This window comes from Trifolium pratense, linkage group LG1 (genome assembly GCF_020283565.1).
Source record: "Trifolium pratense cultivar HEN17-A07 linkage group LG1, ARS_RC_1.1, whole genome shotgun sequence".
In the NCBI taxonomy this organism is placed as follows: Eukaryota; Viridiplantae; Streptophyta; class Magnoliopsida; order Fabales; family Fabaceae; genus Trifolium; species Trifolium pratense.
The window spans coordinates 47,283,897-47,301,216 of record NC_060059.1 but is presented as its reverse complement, the minus strand read 5'-3'; the positions used below and the strand labels follow the sequence as shown (position 1 = coordinate 47,301,216).

The window sequence follows — 17,320 nt, the reverse complement described above, 5'->3', positions numbered from 1 at the left end:
CATATTTGGAATATTGGTTTCGAATTATGTTGTTACTTCGTTGTGTGAATCTTTATAGTCGCAAGAAGCAAATAGGTTTCAAGAGGCTCTTTTTTGCGATTTGAATTTAGGGTTTAGTCCAAAGATTGTTTTTAATTTGTTGAACATTTAAAATTTTGATCATAAGATTTAATCTAATAGGTCAGAATTTGGAAGAGACAGTTGGTTAAGGAGAAAATCTGAATCCGAAAGGAACTAATTTTAAAGTTTAAATGACGTGGTAGTTGAACAACTATCTGAAATGTCTCATAATCGTGATAATGATAATTAAAATTGAACATTGACATTTCAATAATAATAATAATTATTAGTAAGTCATTTTGTACTTGTTGACGTACATATATTATATTATATAAATATAAAATCCAAAATTAAATATAAAATCCAAAATTCAACAACATAAAAAAAATACTAAAAATACACTCTACCACTTGTTCACGTACTTTAAGCACAATTTTCACCCGTAGTTTGCTTAGTCGGTAAAACAGAGTCTCCAATAATTGGATTTGATGGATTATTGTAATCTTTGCTTTTTCCCCACACAACAAGGTACAAGCCCAAACAAATGATAAATGCACCAATCACTCTGCAATATTACAAGATTTAATTAATTAGATAATTTTGATGTATGAAATTTTATTTAGTGGGAATTCGATTAATTCCATAGATAGTTCTTGATTTTTATGATTACCTTCCCAAAAACATTTGCTCTGCAAGAAGGAAGTATCCCATGATAGCAACAATCACCATACATAAGGGACTAAATGTTGTGACAAAAACTGGACCTCTAGCTTTCATCACTACTCCTTGAAAGTAATACGCTAGACCTGAGCAGAATATGCCCTGTATACGAATATTTGTATAAATTATATTATTTGAATTAGTTTGCATAGTTCTAAAAAAAATGGATTGCATGAATAACTAGATCCAATTATAATAAACTAATTATTGTTTAACATGGAAGTATCATTATTTATTTGGTGACTTTAACTTCAACAATACATGTGTAATCCTTATCTTTTATATACGAGTTTATTGGATATATATATTCACAATGAACAATAAATTAGACCAATATTCAATTATATTTTATCATTTATATTAAGAGTTTAAAGGGAATTCAATTAAAATTCACTATCGGGACATGTTAGCCCACTCTTATAACTTAGTTGAAATTAGTTTGGTTGGATAACCTTATCATATAAATTCAGTAAAATAAAATAAAATTACCGTATAAAGAGTAGACAATAATCTCATATCCCATTTTATGGACCAAACTGAGGGACGACCCCATTCCATTATTGAAGCCACTGCTGCACCTTCAATTGTACCCAATAGGCATATCCATGAGGAAAGAGAGAGTGCCGCAGGGTAGGCTTCAAGGGTAATAGCCTACCAAAGATACATTGCGCCAGTTTATTTCAGATTTTTCACCAAAAAAATCTATTTTTTTATCTTACTTGTGTTTGTTTTAGATTTTTAATAAAAAAATCATTTTTTCATCAAAATGAGAATCTATTTTTATTAGCTTTTATCAAAATCATTTTTTTTTATGATTCATCATCCTCACCATCTTAAAAAATAAATTTTAATGATTATAAACAAAAGTTAAATAGCTTTAGATTTTTTTCAAAATCTCTACAAAAAAAAAAATTCTTAAAAATGATTTTTTTCAAAAAAAATCATTTTTTTTTAAATCTCAAATAAACGGACCCACAAACAAAGCTGTGTGGTTGAGTACCAAGTCAAACAAAAATTAAATAAAAATAAATTTTATACTAGTGTTGAAACAATGGATCAGAAAACTGTCAAAAAAAAAAAAAAAAAAAAGGATCAGAATAACTCACTTGAAGGTTAAAAAAACAAGCCCAACTAAAGCATCCAATGGTGATCAATACAGATCCAAGTATTGTATGTTGATTACTACTTGTACCCCCACTATGATGGATGTGGCTCTTGCCTCCGAAGGTCTCTAAAAGTATCGGCCCTTTAACTAATGTCATCACCATCGCACCTGCAACAGTAGCTATTGTTCCCAATATCTTTGCTTGGCTTCGTATACTTTTTATCTTTATTTTCTCAAGCCTAAGCGCAAACATATAAAATATGAGTTGTGTTATTTGAATATTAAAATATAATATAAACATCATAGTTTTCATGCTCTTAGCTCAGTTGGTAAGGTAAATTGCAATATCGCATATTAGTTTTCATGCGCCTATTTGACAAAAAACAAAATATAGACACCATATTTAATATCAAAATATCATTTTTTAAAAACATTTTTTAAAATTTTATTGCCCCAATATATTAAAATGTAGTATTTCTATTTCACTAGTTTTAGAAATGATAATATAACAAATAATTAACAAAAATATTAAAGCATTTTGTGTCCCGTATATGCAACTTGGTAAAAGACACTAGAAAGTAGAAACATTAAATATATATTGTAGTGTGATTATTTTTTTTTTGACAATATATTGTAGTGTGAATTTGAACATGAAATATCTCACTTTTGCATACTTAGTGTGTAAGTTAAAAATTTAATTTACATTAACTCTTTGAAACTAAAAACAATAAGCAATTGAACTAATCATTTATATCTAAAGGGTATTGAATTCATACACTTTTAACGAAATTAACGATGAAAGGGTGATAATCGAAAACGACACATGTTAAAATACTCAATATAGAAAATATATCTAACCTCAAAAAAAAATATAGAAAATATATCTTAAAAGCTGCACATTTATTTTTTTAAAAGTTAACATGCTTTTTTCTATTTAATACTAAACTACCATTTTTAAATCGAAAATGATAATTCAACACAAAATACCGACAAAAACGTGACAGAAAATACGGTTTCGGGTTTTTTTAATATTTTTCTGGCATTGATTTGCGTGCAACATGTGTAAATAAGAAGATATCAATCTTATGTATGTACTTTTTCATGTCTAAATAACAGCTCTCTTTTTATATAGGATACATGCGTTAACAAAACCCTAATCGAAAAGTCAATCACAAAACTTGTGACCAAACATGGGAAACAATTTTTTTTTATAATCACATGGGAAACGAGGTAAATTTCAATATTGACCACTTCATCAAGTGGTCCATGGTAGACCAGTCATGAATAACATTATAACTAATACGAATTTTAAAAAATTCACCGTTGGATTGAAAATTTATATCATGTAGATCATCCATAGAAAAATTGAAAATTATTTTATATGTTATTGAGACACATCAAGATTAACAGTTTATTAAATAACGTAAATCTTGATGGGTCTCAATAACATATCAAATGATTTTCAAAAAATTTTGAAAAATTTATAGATGATCTATACGATATAAACTTTCAATCCAACAGTGAATTTCGTAAAATTCATATTCGGTAGATCACTTGTTCACATGTGGTCATCGTATCAGTGGCCTGGGAAACAATATTGAAGTGAGATATGTTTTATGCATATCAGACGTTTCCCTTGCTAAAAGTTTTATCCATGAGAAACAAGTTTTACATTTTATGTTAGTAATACATCTCTGCTTTTCAATGTAAAATAATTTACACGGTGCAAATATTCTTTAAATTCTGACAATTCAGGACATGTTCAACGATAAGGTCATCAAGACAGCCGTTTTTTTTTTTATGCAAACAAAGATAGATTAAATAAAAAAGAATGTACAACAAGCTAGGGGCAAAAATCTAAACTAGCAACCACCACATAAAAGTGTAGACATCAACTCAAAGGATAAAGTAACTAAAACTAGTAATTATTTAATGAAAAATAATAATTATTTATTATAAAATCAAACATTTAATATGAAATGTACAAGTTTCAATGCAAATTTACTATTTTGAATTTCTTAACCTGTGCAGAGTTGCACATGATAGAAAAATCCCAGCTTAAAAGGGTAATACATAGTAAAGAACCTACACAAAAGTGGTATACAAAAACTGAAACGAAATCCAGTGATAGAACCAAATTCGAAGCAGTCGAATACACATCAAACACAATTCAATAAGCCCAACTTGGTACCCGAAACCAAATTGCAAAAAAAGAGATATGTAAAAGAAGCAACCATTGTAAAAAAACAACTAGAGACATACTGAAAAACCAAACTATCGCTTAAGGAACGACATCCGAATCTAGCCGGCAACACAGTAACACAAACACCAACCAACGACTCATTGCAGCGGCAACCACAACAAGTAAAAGGCAATTTCTAGCCTTATATGCGACGAAAAAAGGAGAAGAGCAAATGACGATAACAACAAGCCACGACCAAAAACGCTCAAAAAGCTCCAACCATGGCAGATCCAACGAACCAAACACAAAAACAAACTTGTCGCCGACCCACGACGAAGAGTGGGAAAAGACCACAACCACCACCACAAACAGGACGAGTATAGATCCAAACCTGAGCAAAACAAGTTACGAAAACCATCCGCGGTGAAAAACCACCGCCAGAAAACTTGGTGAAAAACCATCAACCCTGCCGGAAGATATGAGCCGACAGCCTTCCCAAAGTGAAAACGTCGGTGATGGCAGTGAGCCACCACAAAACACAACCCAAAAAGGGTTACACCACCGGATCATAAATAAATAGTAACTTTTAATTATGATATTATTTATTTTTTTGTACAACAAAGGTTGCATATTTTACTAATTTAAAAGTTAAATTAACTAAATCTCATAAAAATTAATATTATCTTTTTCTTTAGCAAAAAAAATTAATATCATCTTAACAATTATTAAATTAATTGGCTTCATTATCAATTAAAATTATCAAGTAAAAAATAATTATCAAACAAGATAAAAAATCAATTAATATTCATCTTTAGTAAACAATTATGTATTCTAATTAACGTATTTAACATACAAGTTAAATAAAAATTTAATAGCTATACTAAAATATTTCTATGGACTTCAAAAAGATGTCATCTCTAAATTTTTCTTAAATCTCTTAATATGTTGGGCCACTCCACAAACAATTAAAACTTACCTAAGAATTGAAGCTAATATGAAGGTAATAGCAGGAAGAATATTGCTCATGGCAGCTGCAAAGGTTGCCGTTGTATATTTCAGCCCCAAAAAATACAAATTCTGATCAATAACTGGCCTGTCGATGATAAATTAAATGATCATCAAAATTAAGTGAAAATCTGATAGATTAATCAAAGAAATATATAATGTGTTTAATTAAAAAATATGCAACGATTATAAATAAAAAATTACTCTAACAAACTGAGCGCCGCTATCTTGATGAAGATTGAAATTGTCATTTTCGGTCTTACTTTCCTGTTAAATAAATAGAAGAAAAAAAATTAATGTAAGTATAACTTCAATTTTATATTCACAAAATATTAAAATAAAACAAAAAAACGCATATTAAATAAACTCTAGTAGCAAAAAAATCATAGAAGAGTTCATAAAAAAAAAAAAAAAAAACTCACTTCTAATTTGAAACTACAAAAAATAAATTATGATAAACATATAAATTTGTTTTTCTTCTCAACTAGCTTAATAGTAGCTAAAATTTTACTCGTAAAGATGAATAAGTGAAAAATTCGATAATCAAATCACAACTCTTTACAATGTCAATTTCAACTAAATACTAAACTATGATTACAGGATCAAACGTACATAAACCTATTAATTATAAGATTATTTTATTTTAATGGTCGATTTTTTTTTCTTTTGAAAAATAAATATTTAATCAAAGGACTCTAAATACACAGAGATATAGAATTATACTTGTCAAAATAGAGTGCAAAAGGAGTTATGACAATGAATGCAATGGCATGGCGGTACACAACGAAAACATAGTTGCTCATTCCTTTATTTAATGCAGCCTTCGATAAAACATCCATAACTGCATATCCTAACTGCAAAGACAAGATAGCTATGAACGGTGTTGCCTTTTCTAACCAACTTTGTGTTTTCTGGTTCTGGTTCTCCATCATCTTGTTATAGAGCTCCAACCACCTTAAATATTTGTATTTTGACACAAGAATGAATGAAATGGCATAACGTACAAAGTCTCATATTTATATTCAAGGGTGACGTCAAATTCTAGTATTTGTTAGTGTGCCATCAAAATTAATCATTTTGTGATTAGTTAGCGTTTTGTCCGGTGTTGGTGTCTATTTTATTATTTTTCATAGATTTGCACCACGTTAGTATTGGAGTTAATTGCAATATAAGTCACACATCGTTAATATATAGGGAAGAAAAGTTAAAGAAATTATATTGAACAAGTCTCACATTGTTTAGAGAACTAGAGGGAGAGAGTTCAATGTTGTATATAAAGACTTCAAGTTCCTTGTTTCAACACACCAAATAGTAGTATCTGAGAACACTTTTAAATTTATATTTGGTTTTTTTTATACTCTTATTTTAGAATATTGTTAGATGTAGTTCAAATATTTACTTTAAAGAGTATGAGTGTTATACGGTCATATGTAGTTAAAAGTGAAGTCTATGTATTGTAACAATTTTTACATAATTTTATTTTTTTGGTTTTCGATTTAGACAATGGTCTTTTTTTTTTTTTAGTTTTGAAGTATTTCACATTATATTTTATATTTTTTGTGTTGTTGATTGTGCTCTATTTATTTTTCTTTTCCAGCTCTAATATTTCCTAACAATTAGTCCTATTAGAAACGTGACATTAAATCTACCAAAAATAAAATAAAAATAACGTGACATTAAAGTTTAGATACATATTCTAAAAGTTTAGCTTTAATTAATTACGTTGTGTAAGTTTAATCTCTTATATATTTGACTCAATCTTCGTTGGTATTAGTGTCGTTTTTTTTTTGGTAGATTGTTAGAGCATCCACAATGGAGCACTCCATTTTTGAGTACTTAAATGGTTTCACATAGACACATCATCAATTTATTATTTTTTTAATAATAGTACCTAATAGGTACTCAACCCCTCCAATGGAGCATTTCTTAAAAAGTTCTAAAATGGGTCCCATCAATAACTCCACATCATTAAAATTTGAAATTTAATTTAAAATAATATTGCCAAATTAATTTTTTTTTAATATATTAAATAAAGTGGATCCCATAAAAAGAAGAGAGAGAGAGTTCTTATATTAGAAGTAGTACCTATTAGGTACTAAAATGTGTTGTGCTCCAATGGTAGTACCTAATAAGTACCATAAGTACCTAATAGATACTACATCATTGAAGATGGTCTTAGCATCAATTTTAAGTAATTTGTCCATGTTTTGCATTCTGCACGTAGAAAATACTTTTACAATGATTGGCCGACTTTTGTTCCTTCCTATAAGATGAGAAAGTGCAAAAAGTGATTTCAGATGAAAGTGCAAGTTGATGTTTTTGAAATTCAAAGATTGAAATGAATGATGAAAAGGAAGTCTAGCTAATATATTTATATAGTTGAAGGCGACATATGAAGGATGATTAGTAAAAAGTGTTCACCATATCTTATTATTATTAAATTGAGACACTTGTTATATTAATAAGAAAATTTTATTTTAAAATTTGTGTATTTAATACTACCTTAAAAATATAAGGCTATTTATAAAATATTAATTTTATCGTTAATTTTATTATTTTTCGTATGTTTAATAAGTATTTGAAAAATACGGTAACAGTTAAGGTGACCTGTTAATTTTGCTTCTCCATTACTACCTCTAAATTTAAAGTTTTTGTGTGTGGGACAATGATTTCTCAAAGTATATCGTAAGCACTTAAAACCACTATAGTACTAATATACAATTGGTGGCTAATTAAAGGTTTTGTTCTTTGTGTATGCTTTTTGTATGTGCAAGCACTAGAATGACCAATTGAATACTCCACCTCCAGCATGGAACCCCCATTCATTGCGCATTTAATTTTAGATAGATAGATGGAGTACGTGAGGGACGGAAGCAAATGTTTAGATTTAGAGGATTCCTGTTTGATAGTATGCTTATAAATGAAAAAAAATGGAATAACAATTTTGGGTGCCTATAAGCATATATCAAACAAGAGAGAAGGGTGTAAAACTCGTAATTAATGATATAAGTGAGAGAACTCATAAATTTAATGTTTTAATATTTTGGATAAGAGTGTAGTGTCTAGCTCGCTTATATAGTTGCCCTGAAACCAATGTAAATGATCTCTTACTATTCCCTCATGGCCAACGGAGGTGCAAATGTATGGATGAAAAAAGCTCTCAATTGAGGAGGAGCATAATGAATTTTTTTTTTTAAAAAAAAGACCCACACTTGCAGGGAGATTCTTGTTGCAAGTGTGAGGTGCATTAAGTTCCATGTTGCTTGAAAAAAAACGGAGGTTTAACACTTTATAAATGAGATGACTTATACATCTAATATCTTAAAATTTTGTGTAAAAATGTGGTGTCTAACTCAGTTGTATAGTTATTCTGCGACCTAATATAAATGATCCCCTGACTATCTTCTTATGACCTAAAAGTTCGTTCTTCACAAAAAAAAAAAAAAAAAAAAGAAGAGGATGCATTGGGAAGCTAAATAATGAAAAATCTATTATTTTTGCGGGTTAGTTGCACTCTAAACCAAATGGCTTTTAGATTGTTTGGTTCATCATGTGTATGTTGGACTAGGATTCCTTGCGGTAAAAAAATACTTGCAGTTATACGGTCAGTGTAATTTAGACCTTTAGATTAAAATCTAACAGCACAAATTTAATACCATCAAATATATAAAAATTAATTACATTCAATGACTAAGATTCACCTACCATCATTATATGACTGCAGGAAATCCATTTTCGTGAACGTTGTCTTTATCAATCTTTCATCTTAAAGTGATTTTCCCTGAAAGTAAAAACTTGGATGAAATATTAATATAATCTAAAAGTAAAAATTGCTATAGAGATAATATTTAAATGATTAATAGTAGTACTATGCACCCAAAAATAAATAACTGATTACTAGAGTATTTATTATTTTCTCAGTTGGAACACTACATCAAAAATCTACACTATATCGCACATTGCCGTATATGCATTCCCAAGTAGTCACTACAAATCCAAAAATTATTCACATATCAAATGTGAAAATCAGTAGGTATCCCCAAAAATGGACCTCTCCTAAAAATTATTCACATATCAAATTTCTTTTCTCTAAAGTTTGTTAGGCACAACAAAAGAAAGATCATATACCAGACACTATATCAATAGAAGGGTACAAAAAACGTTAATGTCAAACAATTACGTGCACTCAAATATAAATAAAAAATAAAGAAGACAAGAAAAAGAAAAACACTCTTGTCGCTTTCTCCTTTTAAACAATTACACATTATTGGTTCTTGTATATAGAAGAAAAAAAAAATTCAATTGAAACTTTGAAAGGGAGAAATTCAGTTTGTGTGGAAAAACTTACATAGGTGGAAATACTTAACTATATAGTAAAAATAAATAAAATTCTACCACATAAACCATATATTACTATTGGCTATATGGATGGCAGCTACTTTCAGAGAAAGAGTCTATTTGGAGCGTCGATCAAGATAAGTATGGAAAATGGAGGGGTTGGTGATTGGCTTTTTCAGGAACGTAACAGGTAAAAGGTTTTAATCTTAAGGAAGAGTAGTGAATACATAACTCCAACATTTTCAATAATATATCAACACATTAAAAACATATGATATGTCATATTCATTAAATATTGTGATCAACATCATTGGATATATGTGTAAAAAAACACTTTAACTCAAGAGTGCATGCAAATTAAACTCATATTTAAAAATATACAAGAGATTTTTTTTTTACGAAACGAGATAAAGTTTTAATAAAACAAATTTATTAATTTACCATAATTTTTTTATTAATTTAATAAGTTTTAAAAGAAAAACACATTTGTTTTACTTATATTTTAATAAAAAATTTAACAAATTTTGAAATACTTTATTCTAAATTAATTTTTTGTTAATATAATGAAAATTTTAAGTAGATCCTAGGGTGAGGGCTTAATTAAACTCGCACACAATTTTATACTAACCTCTCCCCATCTATGTAACTGTGTTCCCTTTATTGCGCTCGAATGGTGGAATTTCACATGCTCCCGAATTGTGCTACCCCCAACATGTTTGTCCCCCACAGTAATTACACGCATCACTTCTAACTGTGTTCTCTTAATATATATAAGAAGAAATTCAATTTTTAGATAAAAATTGAAAAATTGATGTATTTAGATTATATTATAGATTTGATACATTTATTTTTCAGTGTATCTAAAAAGTCAATTTTTTATATTAAGGAGTAGAGGGAGTATTTTACATATTAGTGTAGTGATAATTAAAGTGACCATCTACTATACTGTAACTTGGTGTTTCGAAGACAGATCCAAGAGTGTCCCAGAGTTTCTCACCAATCAAACAGAGTGAGAAAAAGAAAAGTTCAACGCTAATGCTTTTTTCCAACTGTCGTCGCTTGCTGCGTTTTTTGTAGTGAAACCTCAAGTTCAGATAGTTTACACAATGTCATAGACAAAAATATGTTTTTATCAACTGAAAAAAAAAGAATTGAGATCCAATTATTAATTTTGAAGAAAAAATTGTCCACACAAAATTGAAACAAAATTGTCAAGAAACAAGACCCAATTGAAGTTGAAATTAAGTAAACCAAACACAATAATGCTTTCATTAAGGATGGATTTAGATCAAAGTCACTGAGGAGTTCTTGTTTGGCAAGATGCCAAAGTTGCGAGGATAGGACATATAAATAGAATGTTAGAGGAGTGGTTAGGTCAAGTGTGGTAAGGACTAATAAGAACACATAGGATCATTTAATCTAATGGTAAAGCTGAATGGGTACACTGGTGAGGACTTAATTAAGCTCTTATCCTAAAAGTCACCCAAATTTAAATATCGAATAAAAATAAATGATTGCACGACAAGCTATTAAAACACGACTGTTGCATAAAAAAGTTGGCTATCACTTCTTTGTCCTGAACTAAAGAAGCTAAAGATGCTATAACCATATTATCTAGGCATGGCAATGGGGCGGGGCGAGGACGGGTTTTGCCCTCCCTAAATCCAAACCCATAAAGTTCGAGTTTCTCCAAACACATCCCAAATTCTAGTGGGGATAAAAATGATAACCCCAAAATTCTAGTTCGGGTTTCCACATGAATTTAGATTGTATTTTAGTATTTTTTTTTATTAAAAAAAAAGTTAAATGTCCAAAATTATTTTCTCTCAACAATATCTTTTTAAATAAAGAAAAAAATAGAGAAAATGGTTTGTTTAATCCTCAAATTATAAATAAAAAATAAATATATGAATGTAATTTAAGAGATTGTTTAAACGTTTCTAATTTAAAAGAGATGAAATCTAATTTTTAGTATAAGCGGGGCGGGTTCGGGGACGGATTCAGGGTGAGTATCAATGTACCCATTACCCGCCCCAAACTCATCTTTTGAAATCGGAGAAAACCCAAAACCGAACCCAAACTCATTCAACTCGAGTTTTGCTCGTCAAAGCGGGTATGGATTGGGCGGTACCCGCAGGTATGAGTTTTATTTCTGAGAAATTAGAAACTCGACCCAAAACCGAACCCAAACTCATCGAGTAAACAGCCACTTTGATCCCTGAAAGTGTCACTCGCTGTCAAATAAGTCCTTGAATCAATGAAAATTTAAAAAAACTCCTTGAATGTTGATTCCGTCAGTCAATTTAGTCCAAAACGTTAAACATCTGTTAAATTTTGAAAATGTGTCATAAAACATGTTGAGGTGGCATATTGACTGTCATATTTTAATAATTTCTTAAATTATTTATTTCCACTTGTCATTTATTCTAATTAACATTAATTTAACAAATAAAAAAATAAATAATAAAACAGAATTAGTTAAAATAAATTCATAGCATTCCTACATAGCAACTCATCTACGTACTACCTTCAAACCTGAAAAATTAATATTCATCCTACTCTTTCACCTTCAAACCTCTTTGTAAAAGAAAAAAAACCATCAAATCTGAAAGCGAAATCATTCATCCAGATCTAAAAACCTTCAAGCCTTTAATTAAAAAACATACATCTACTAACAGAAAATCTCTAAAAAATCTTAACAACAACATGATGAAAACAGAAACCATGTTCAAAGCCAATCCACTTGACTCAGTTTGCAACATGTTCGTTTGACAAAGCACAGTCAGAATCCGTGATTTTCAAGCAAGTTGATCTCTAGATCTAGTAAGGTTTGTGCTGATTTTCGTGTGCTGATTTTGGATGCATGAGGATTGTGTTTCTCCTTTATTTTCCAAAATGTTTTTTAAGAAAATGGAAGAAGATGTGAAGATGGGTATGAGGCATTGGTACTTGATAAATGGTTGAGAGGAAGAGTTGAGGAAGAAGATGAACATTTATGTTTGTTGCTGGGATTTAAAACTAAGAGATAGAGTTTGTAAAGGAAACAAAGAAAGAAGAACAATTGGAAATCTCTAATTTTTGTTTCCACTTTTGTTTTGAATTCTATGTTTGGATCCTTTGGCGATGAATGTTTAATGATAAATTTTGGGTTTAATTTTGCTTTAATATATTGTGTTTTATTTAGTTATTATTTTAGAAATTTAATTAAAATAAAAGCAAAGTGGACATTAAAAAAACAACAAATTATTAAAATATCATATTCTTAATGCCATGTCATCACACTTAACAAATATATAACGTTTTGGACCAAATTGACTAACAGAATTAACATTCAAGGAGGTTTTTTCAATTTTCGTTAATTCAGGGACTTGTTTGACAGCGAGTGCCACTTTCAGGGACCAAAGCGACTGTTTACTCCAAACTCATCTTTTGAAATCGGAGAAAACCCAAAACCGAACCCAAACTCATTCAACTCGAGTTTTGCTCGTCAAAGCGGGTATGGATTGGGCGGTACCCGCAGGTATGAGTTTTATTTCTGAGAAATTAGAAACTCGCATCTACTCGGGGATCTTGTTCCAAGCCACTCAATGAGCTTGTAGTAGCATCTTGTAATTGTGGTGTGGTTGAATCTTCAAGCTCCTTAATTATTACTCTTAACCTTTTTTTTCTTCTTAATTCTTGTACTTTTATAAAAGATGTCTTATAATGAACATAATAAAAATTTAGGTAAGTTGAGTTGTAGAGGCTCATTAAAAGAGAGACACTGATGGGCGATGCTCCTTATGGGCTAGGCAGGGCCATGGCCCGCCCCAACATTTTTTTATTTTTTTCATATACATTTCATTTAGCGGCGGTATTGATACCTAGTAGCGGCGGTTTTAAACCCCCGCTAAATAGCCTTGCAGTTTTTCTAGTAAGGGTTTCAAACCCCATTTTTGGACAACCAAACATTTAACTGCTTTCCAGTTTGCGGGAGTTATAAACCCCCTGTTGTTTGAAGTTGACATTCAATTTATAGAGGGTTATTAACCTCCCTTTAATAGTTCTGAAAACTCTATTATTAATAAATCAAATATCCTTTCTAATTTCCTTCTTAAATTGTGTAATTTATTTTGTTATAAAGTACTCAAATTTTTATTTAAAATAGAGTTTTAGTGTATAAACATAAATACAAGAACCAAGTTTATACATGAATTGACATAAAATATATTTCGTAATATATTTTTAAAATGTATTTATTAAAAATTGTAATAGTCCATCTTTTGACTATTTTTAAATATTCAAATTAGATATATCCTCAATATGATTTTTTTTTAGTAATTTTTTTTAATATTCGATTTATATTTATAGAGGTCCGCCCCCATTTTTTGGGCAAGCTCCCCCAAATTTATATTTTATTAAATACAATACAATTCCTTGTAATTTTAAAGATTGTCGAAAGCTAAGATGCCAAAATTTCTTATTGTCGAACGTCATGATCGGAGTTTGACTTTACGTATGTGAGTTTTCAATAGCTTTATCATTTCGTCTATATAAAAAAAAAATATGGTCTTTTTTTCACTTATTTTTTGTGCTATGATAAATAATGGTTCAGCTAAGCTTTAGCTTTAGAAATTTGATCTCATTGAATATAATCCTGCTTTCTGTATCAGCAGACAAAGCCGAAGTAAAGTTCACGAGTTGTTACTATCATTGTCATCCAATTAAATCAAATAAATGATAAAAGAGATCATAATCTTTAGATAGATCATTTTTTTACGTGCGAGTCAAACCAATCTCTTCATCTTGGATTTTTTTTTTTGACTAAAATCTCTTCATCTTGGATTGGATATAAAGCATTTTGTTTTAAAAGGCTCATAACGCATCACCAATGAGCTGGTTATTATTAGTATTAGTATTAGTATTAATTTTTCTTTTATTTATTTTTGTTTTGTTTTAAAAGGCTCAATAATGCATCACCAATGACTTTTTTTTTTTCTTTGGGTACATATCACCAATGAGCTTGTTATTAATTATATTAATTTTCTTTTATTTTTTTGTGCAAAATATTAATTATTTGATCCTCAAATCCTAACTCAACTGATAGAAATGCCGAAATTGCTAGTGTCAAATCTCAGTCACTTTACTTTGTGTGTAATTTTTTTTTACACATACATCCAATCAAATCACACTATAGTGCCACTTTTATAAGTTAGTTATTAAAATATCGCTACACAAAATTACATGGCGTGATTTGATTAAATGTATGTGTAAACAAAGATTACATTGTTAGTGTATACTAGGAATAAACCCGTGCGTTGCACGGGTTCGATTAAAATATATAATGAAAATATTTTTATAAATAAAAAAATAATGATTGTGATAACTATAATCACATATAGTTAAATAATATATATTATTTTAAAATATGATTATGTTTAATATTAGTATATGAGTAATAAAAAAAAAGTTGTTTAGAAATATTAGATTTTTTATTAATTTATATCGTTTTTTTTATTAATTTATATCGTAGTTTGTTTATATTTTAATGTAATAGATCTCTTATAATATTTCATAAGTTTGAAAGGATGTATCATTTTTTATTTTATTAGTGTAATCATATAAGATTTTAGATTTCTTTATATGAGTTGCACTTTTATAATCAAATGTCACTTTGTTTTTTATTTTTGAAGTATTCCTTAATTTATTATTTTCAATAAGAGTTGGAGGCATACCTAATTATACCTGTAGATAATATTGCTCATGAGAAATGTTAAAATAAGTTTTGATTATAGAATATGATTCATATATGGTGGCTTTGCCTATTTGTTCCACGTGATCTCATTTTTTGAAAATTATGTATCAAATAGTGTATTTGCTTACTACGTTCTATGCAATTTAAGGTTCCAAATAGCTTATCTACTTACTCATCTCTCGTTCTCTTGAAGTTTATTCTCACTTATTCACTTGGTGAAATTTTATTCCAACTTTATTAGTCCCAATTTTTTAGTCTATTGTTTGGTTCACATTTATTTTTGCTTGGTCCTTTTGTTTTTGGTTTGTTTTTCTTTTTCTTGGCGAGGTTTGTGTCTCTTCAAAATTATTGTTAGTTTTTGTCCCTCTTATTTAATATTTTCTTGAACATTTATTTTATTTAATCTTATTATATTATATAAACTCTAATATTTGATGTTGTTAATATATAAGTTTGGATGAAGATTTTATATATTTGAATTTAGGTTTAGTTATTTGGTTAAAGTAAAGAAAGTCTTATAGATGAATTTAAGATTTAACATGTGTCATCTTCTTATTTGCTTAAAGAAATGTCATCGTATTCTTATAAATATTCCACTATTTTATTTTCAGCCGTAACGTAAATAATATTTTAGAATATGTACTTAATTTATCCAAAAAATTATATTATTATGTAAATTAAATTAATAATTTTTGAATTATTGATGAATTTTAGTTGTGTGTAAATATGTTTAAATATATGTGTGATTATATTTTCTAAATATATGTAAATATATTTTAACATCTACGGTTTTAATAATTTCTAAAATTTATTTTGACAAATGAGCATCAACAAATTTTATTTAATAATTTTTATCTTTTTTTTAATTTAATTTAGAAAGTTTTTAGTAGAATTCTAAGTGGGAGGAAAAAGTATTTAGCACAATTCTTTTCATCGATTCATTTTATGGTTGTAAGAATAAGATGACATGCGTAGATTAAAATAGGACCGTCTATTAAAATTCATATATATTCATATTGAACCATCCAGAATTAGGCAAATGTTATACGATAAATGCATGAAGATTATATATTTTGACAACCTCTAAGTCAAGTTGAATCAATATACTTCTTGCATGTATTACAATTATAAGAACCGCATGACTTGAGTGTCAACTACAAAAAAAAACTTATTTTAATTTCTACTTTGTTTTTGTTTCTATATTTCTCTTGATCGAGATCAAGTAGATCACCTACACATTGTAGACAATATAATATTTAAAAATGAGACACATATTTATATTTCTAAATTATTTGGATTGTCCTCTTTTAATTGAATGCCTCCAACATCAATATACCCTCGATCTATATAAATTTTAAGGCACTTCAAAATCAATAAATAAAAGTCTCTTTTATCCTCTTCAACTTATTCACATGAAAAAAATTTAATTATATTCCTATTAATCAACAATTTTTTATACAAATCTTCTACCTTATATAAAATAATAAATGAAAAAGAAAATAAGAAACAAATAAGCTAAAACATTAGACTAATAAAATAATAAATGAAAAGAAAAGTTGTCTAATTACAAACATTATATCAATTAAAAAAAATGATGGTTTACAAACTCCCATTAGAGTTAAATACACATCCTTATATGATGTGTCATTTCATAGGCTTTATAAGGAGCAAGGATGCAACGTAAGCAAAAATAGAAGTATATTTTATCCTGTTCTCCTCCTTCACATGAAAAAATAGTCATATTCATATTAATCGATTCAACTCAAAGTTTAATTAATCATCGAAGAAAACACCGGTTGATATTTAAAAAAATATCCAACCTAAAAAAGAAATATAAAAAATGATTAGAGATGTTCTAAACTCAGAGTAGTAGAAAAATTCCAATTTACAAACATATTAATAGGCAACTATCACATATATGTATATCAATTTCTTAATCAATCACATGTAGACATACCTGATATTCTAAGAGGTTAGACACCATCACCTACCAAGGACAAAAACCAATATACTTATGATGTAACTATATATATGCACACGATAGCTTTTAAATCAATTCAAGACACTATAATGTGTAACTTTAACATATGGAAGGTGAAGATGCATAACTTTTTCTCATGGAGATGTTAGACAAAGAAACCATAGAGTTTTTGCCATGAGATAGATAAATTAAAAT

The 17,320-nt window shown here is 28.6% G+C and overlaps 1 protein-coding gene across 2 annotated transcripts; it reads right to left on the bottom strand.

The window, feature by feature from the left end:
- Positions 1–291: 291 nt before the first annotated feature.
- On the bottom strand, positions 292–6,053 carry LOC123903042 (WAT1-related protein At2g37460-like). Of its 2 annotated transcripts, XM_045952901.1 has the most exons (7): positions 5,796–6,053; positions 5,277–5,339; positions 5,044–5,160; positions 1,887–2,124; positions 1,270–1,431; positions 731–882; positions 292–625 (listed from the first exon to the last, which is right to left on the bottom strand). In XM_045952901.1, exons 1-7 carry the CDS (start codon positions 6,002–6,004, stop codon positions 484–486), a joined length of 1,083 nt encoding a protein of 360 aa, XP_045808857.1. In that variant the 5' UTR covers positions 6,005–6,053; the 3' UTR covers positions 292–483. The 2 variants fall into 2 exon arrangements, with proteins under 2 accessions (XP_045808857.1, XP_045808858.1); XM_045952902.1 differs by lacking the exon at positions 1,270–1,431.
- Positions 6,054–17,320: the final 11,267 nt, after the last annotated feature.

What these genes read in the sequence shown, in the direction of transcription:
- LOC123903042 (XM_045952901.1), bottom strand. Translation starts at nt 6,004, where the DNA reads ATGATGGAGAACCAGAACCAGAAAACACAAAGTTGGTTAGAAAAGGCA. An exon ending in CTTGTTTTTTTAACCTTCAA is followed by an intron (nt 1,432 to 1,886) that starts GTGAGTTATTCT and finishes TATCTTTGGTAG; the next exon opens with GCTATTACCCTTGAAGCCTA. An exon ending in TATTGTCTACTCTTTATACG is followed by an intron (nt 883 to 1,269) that starts GTAATTTTATTT and finishes ATTCGTATACAG; the next exon opens with GGCATATTCTGCTCAGGTCT.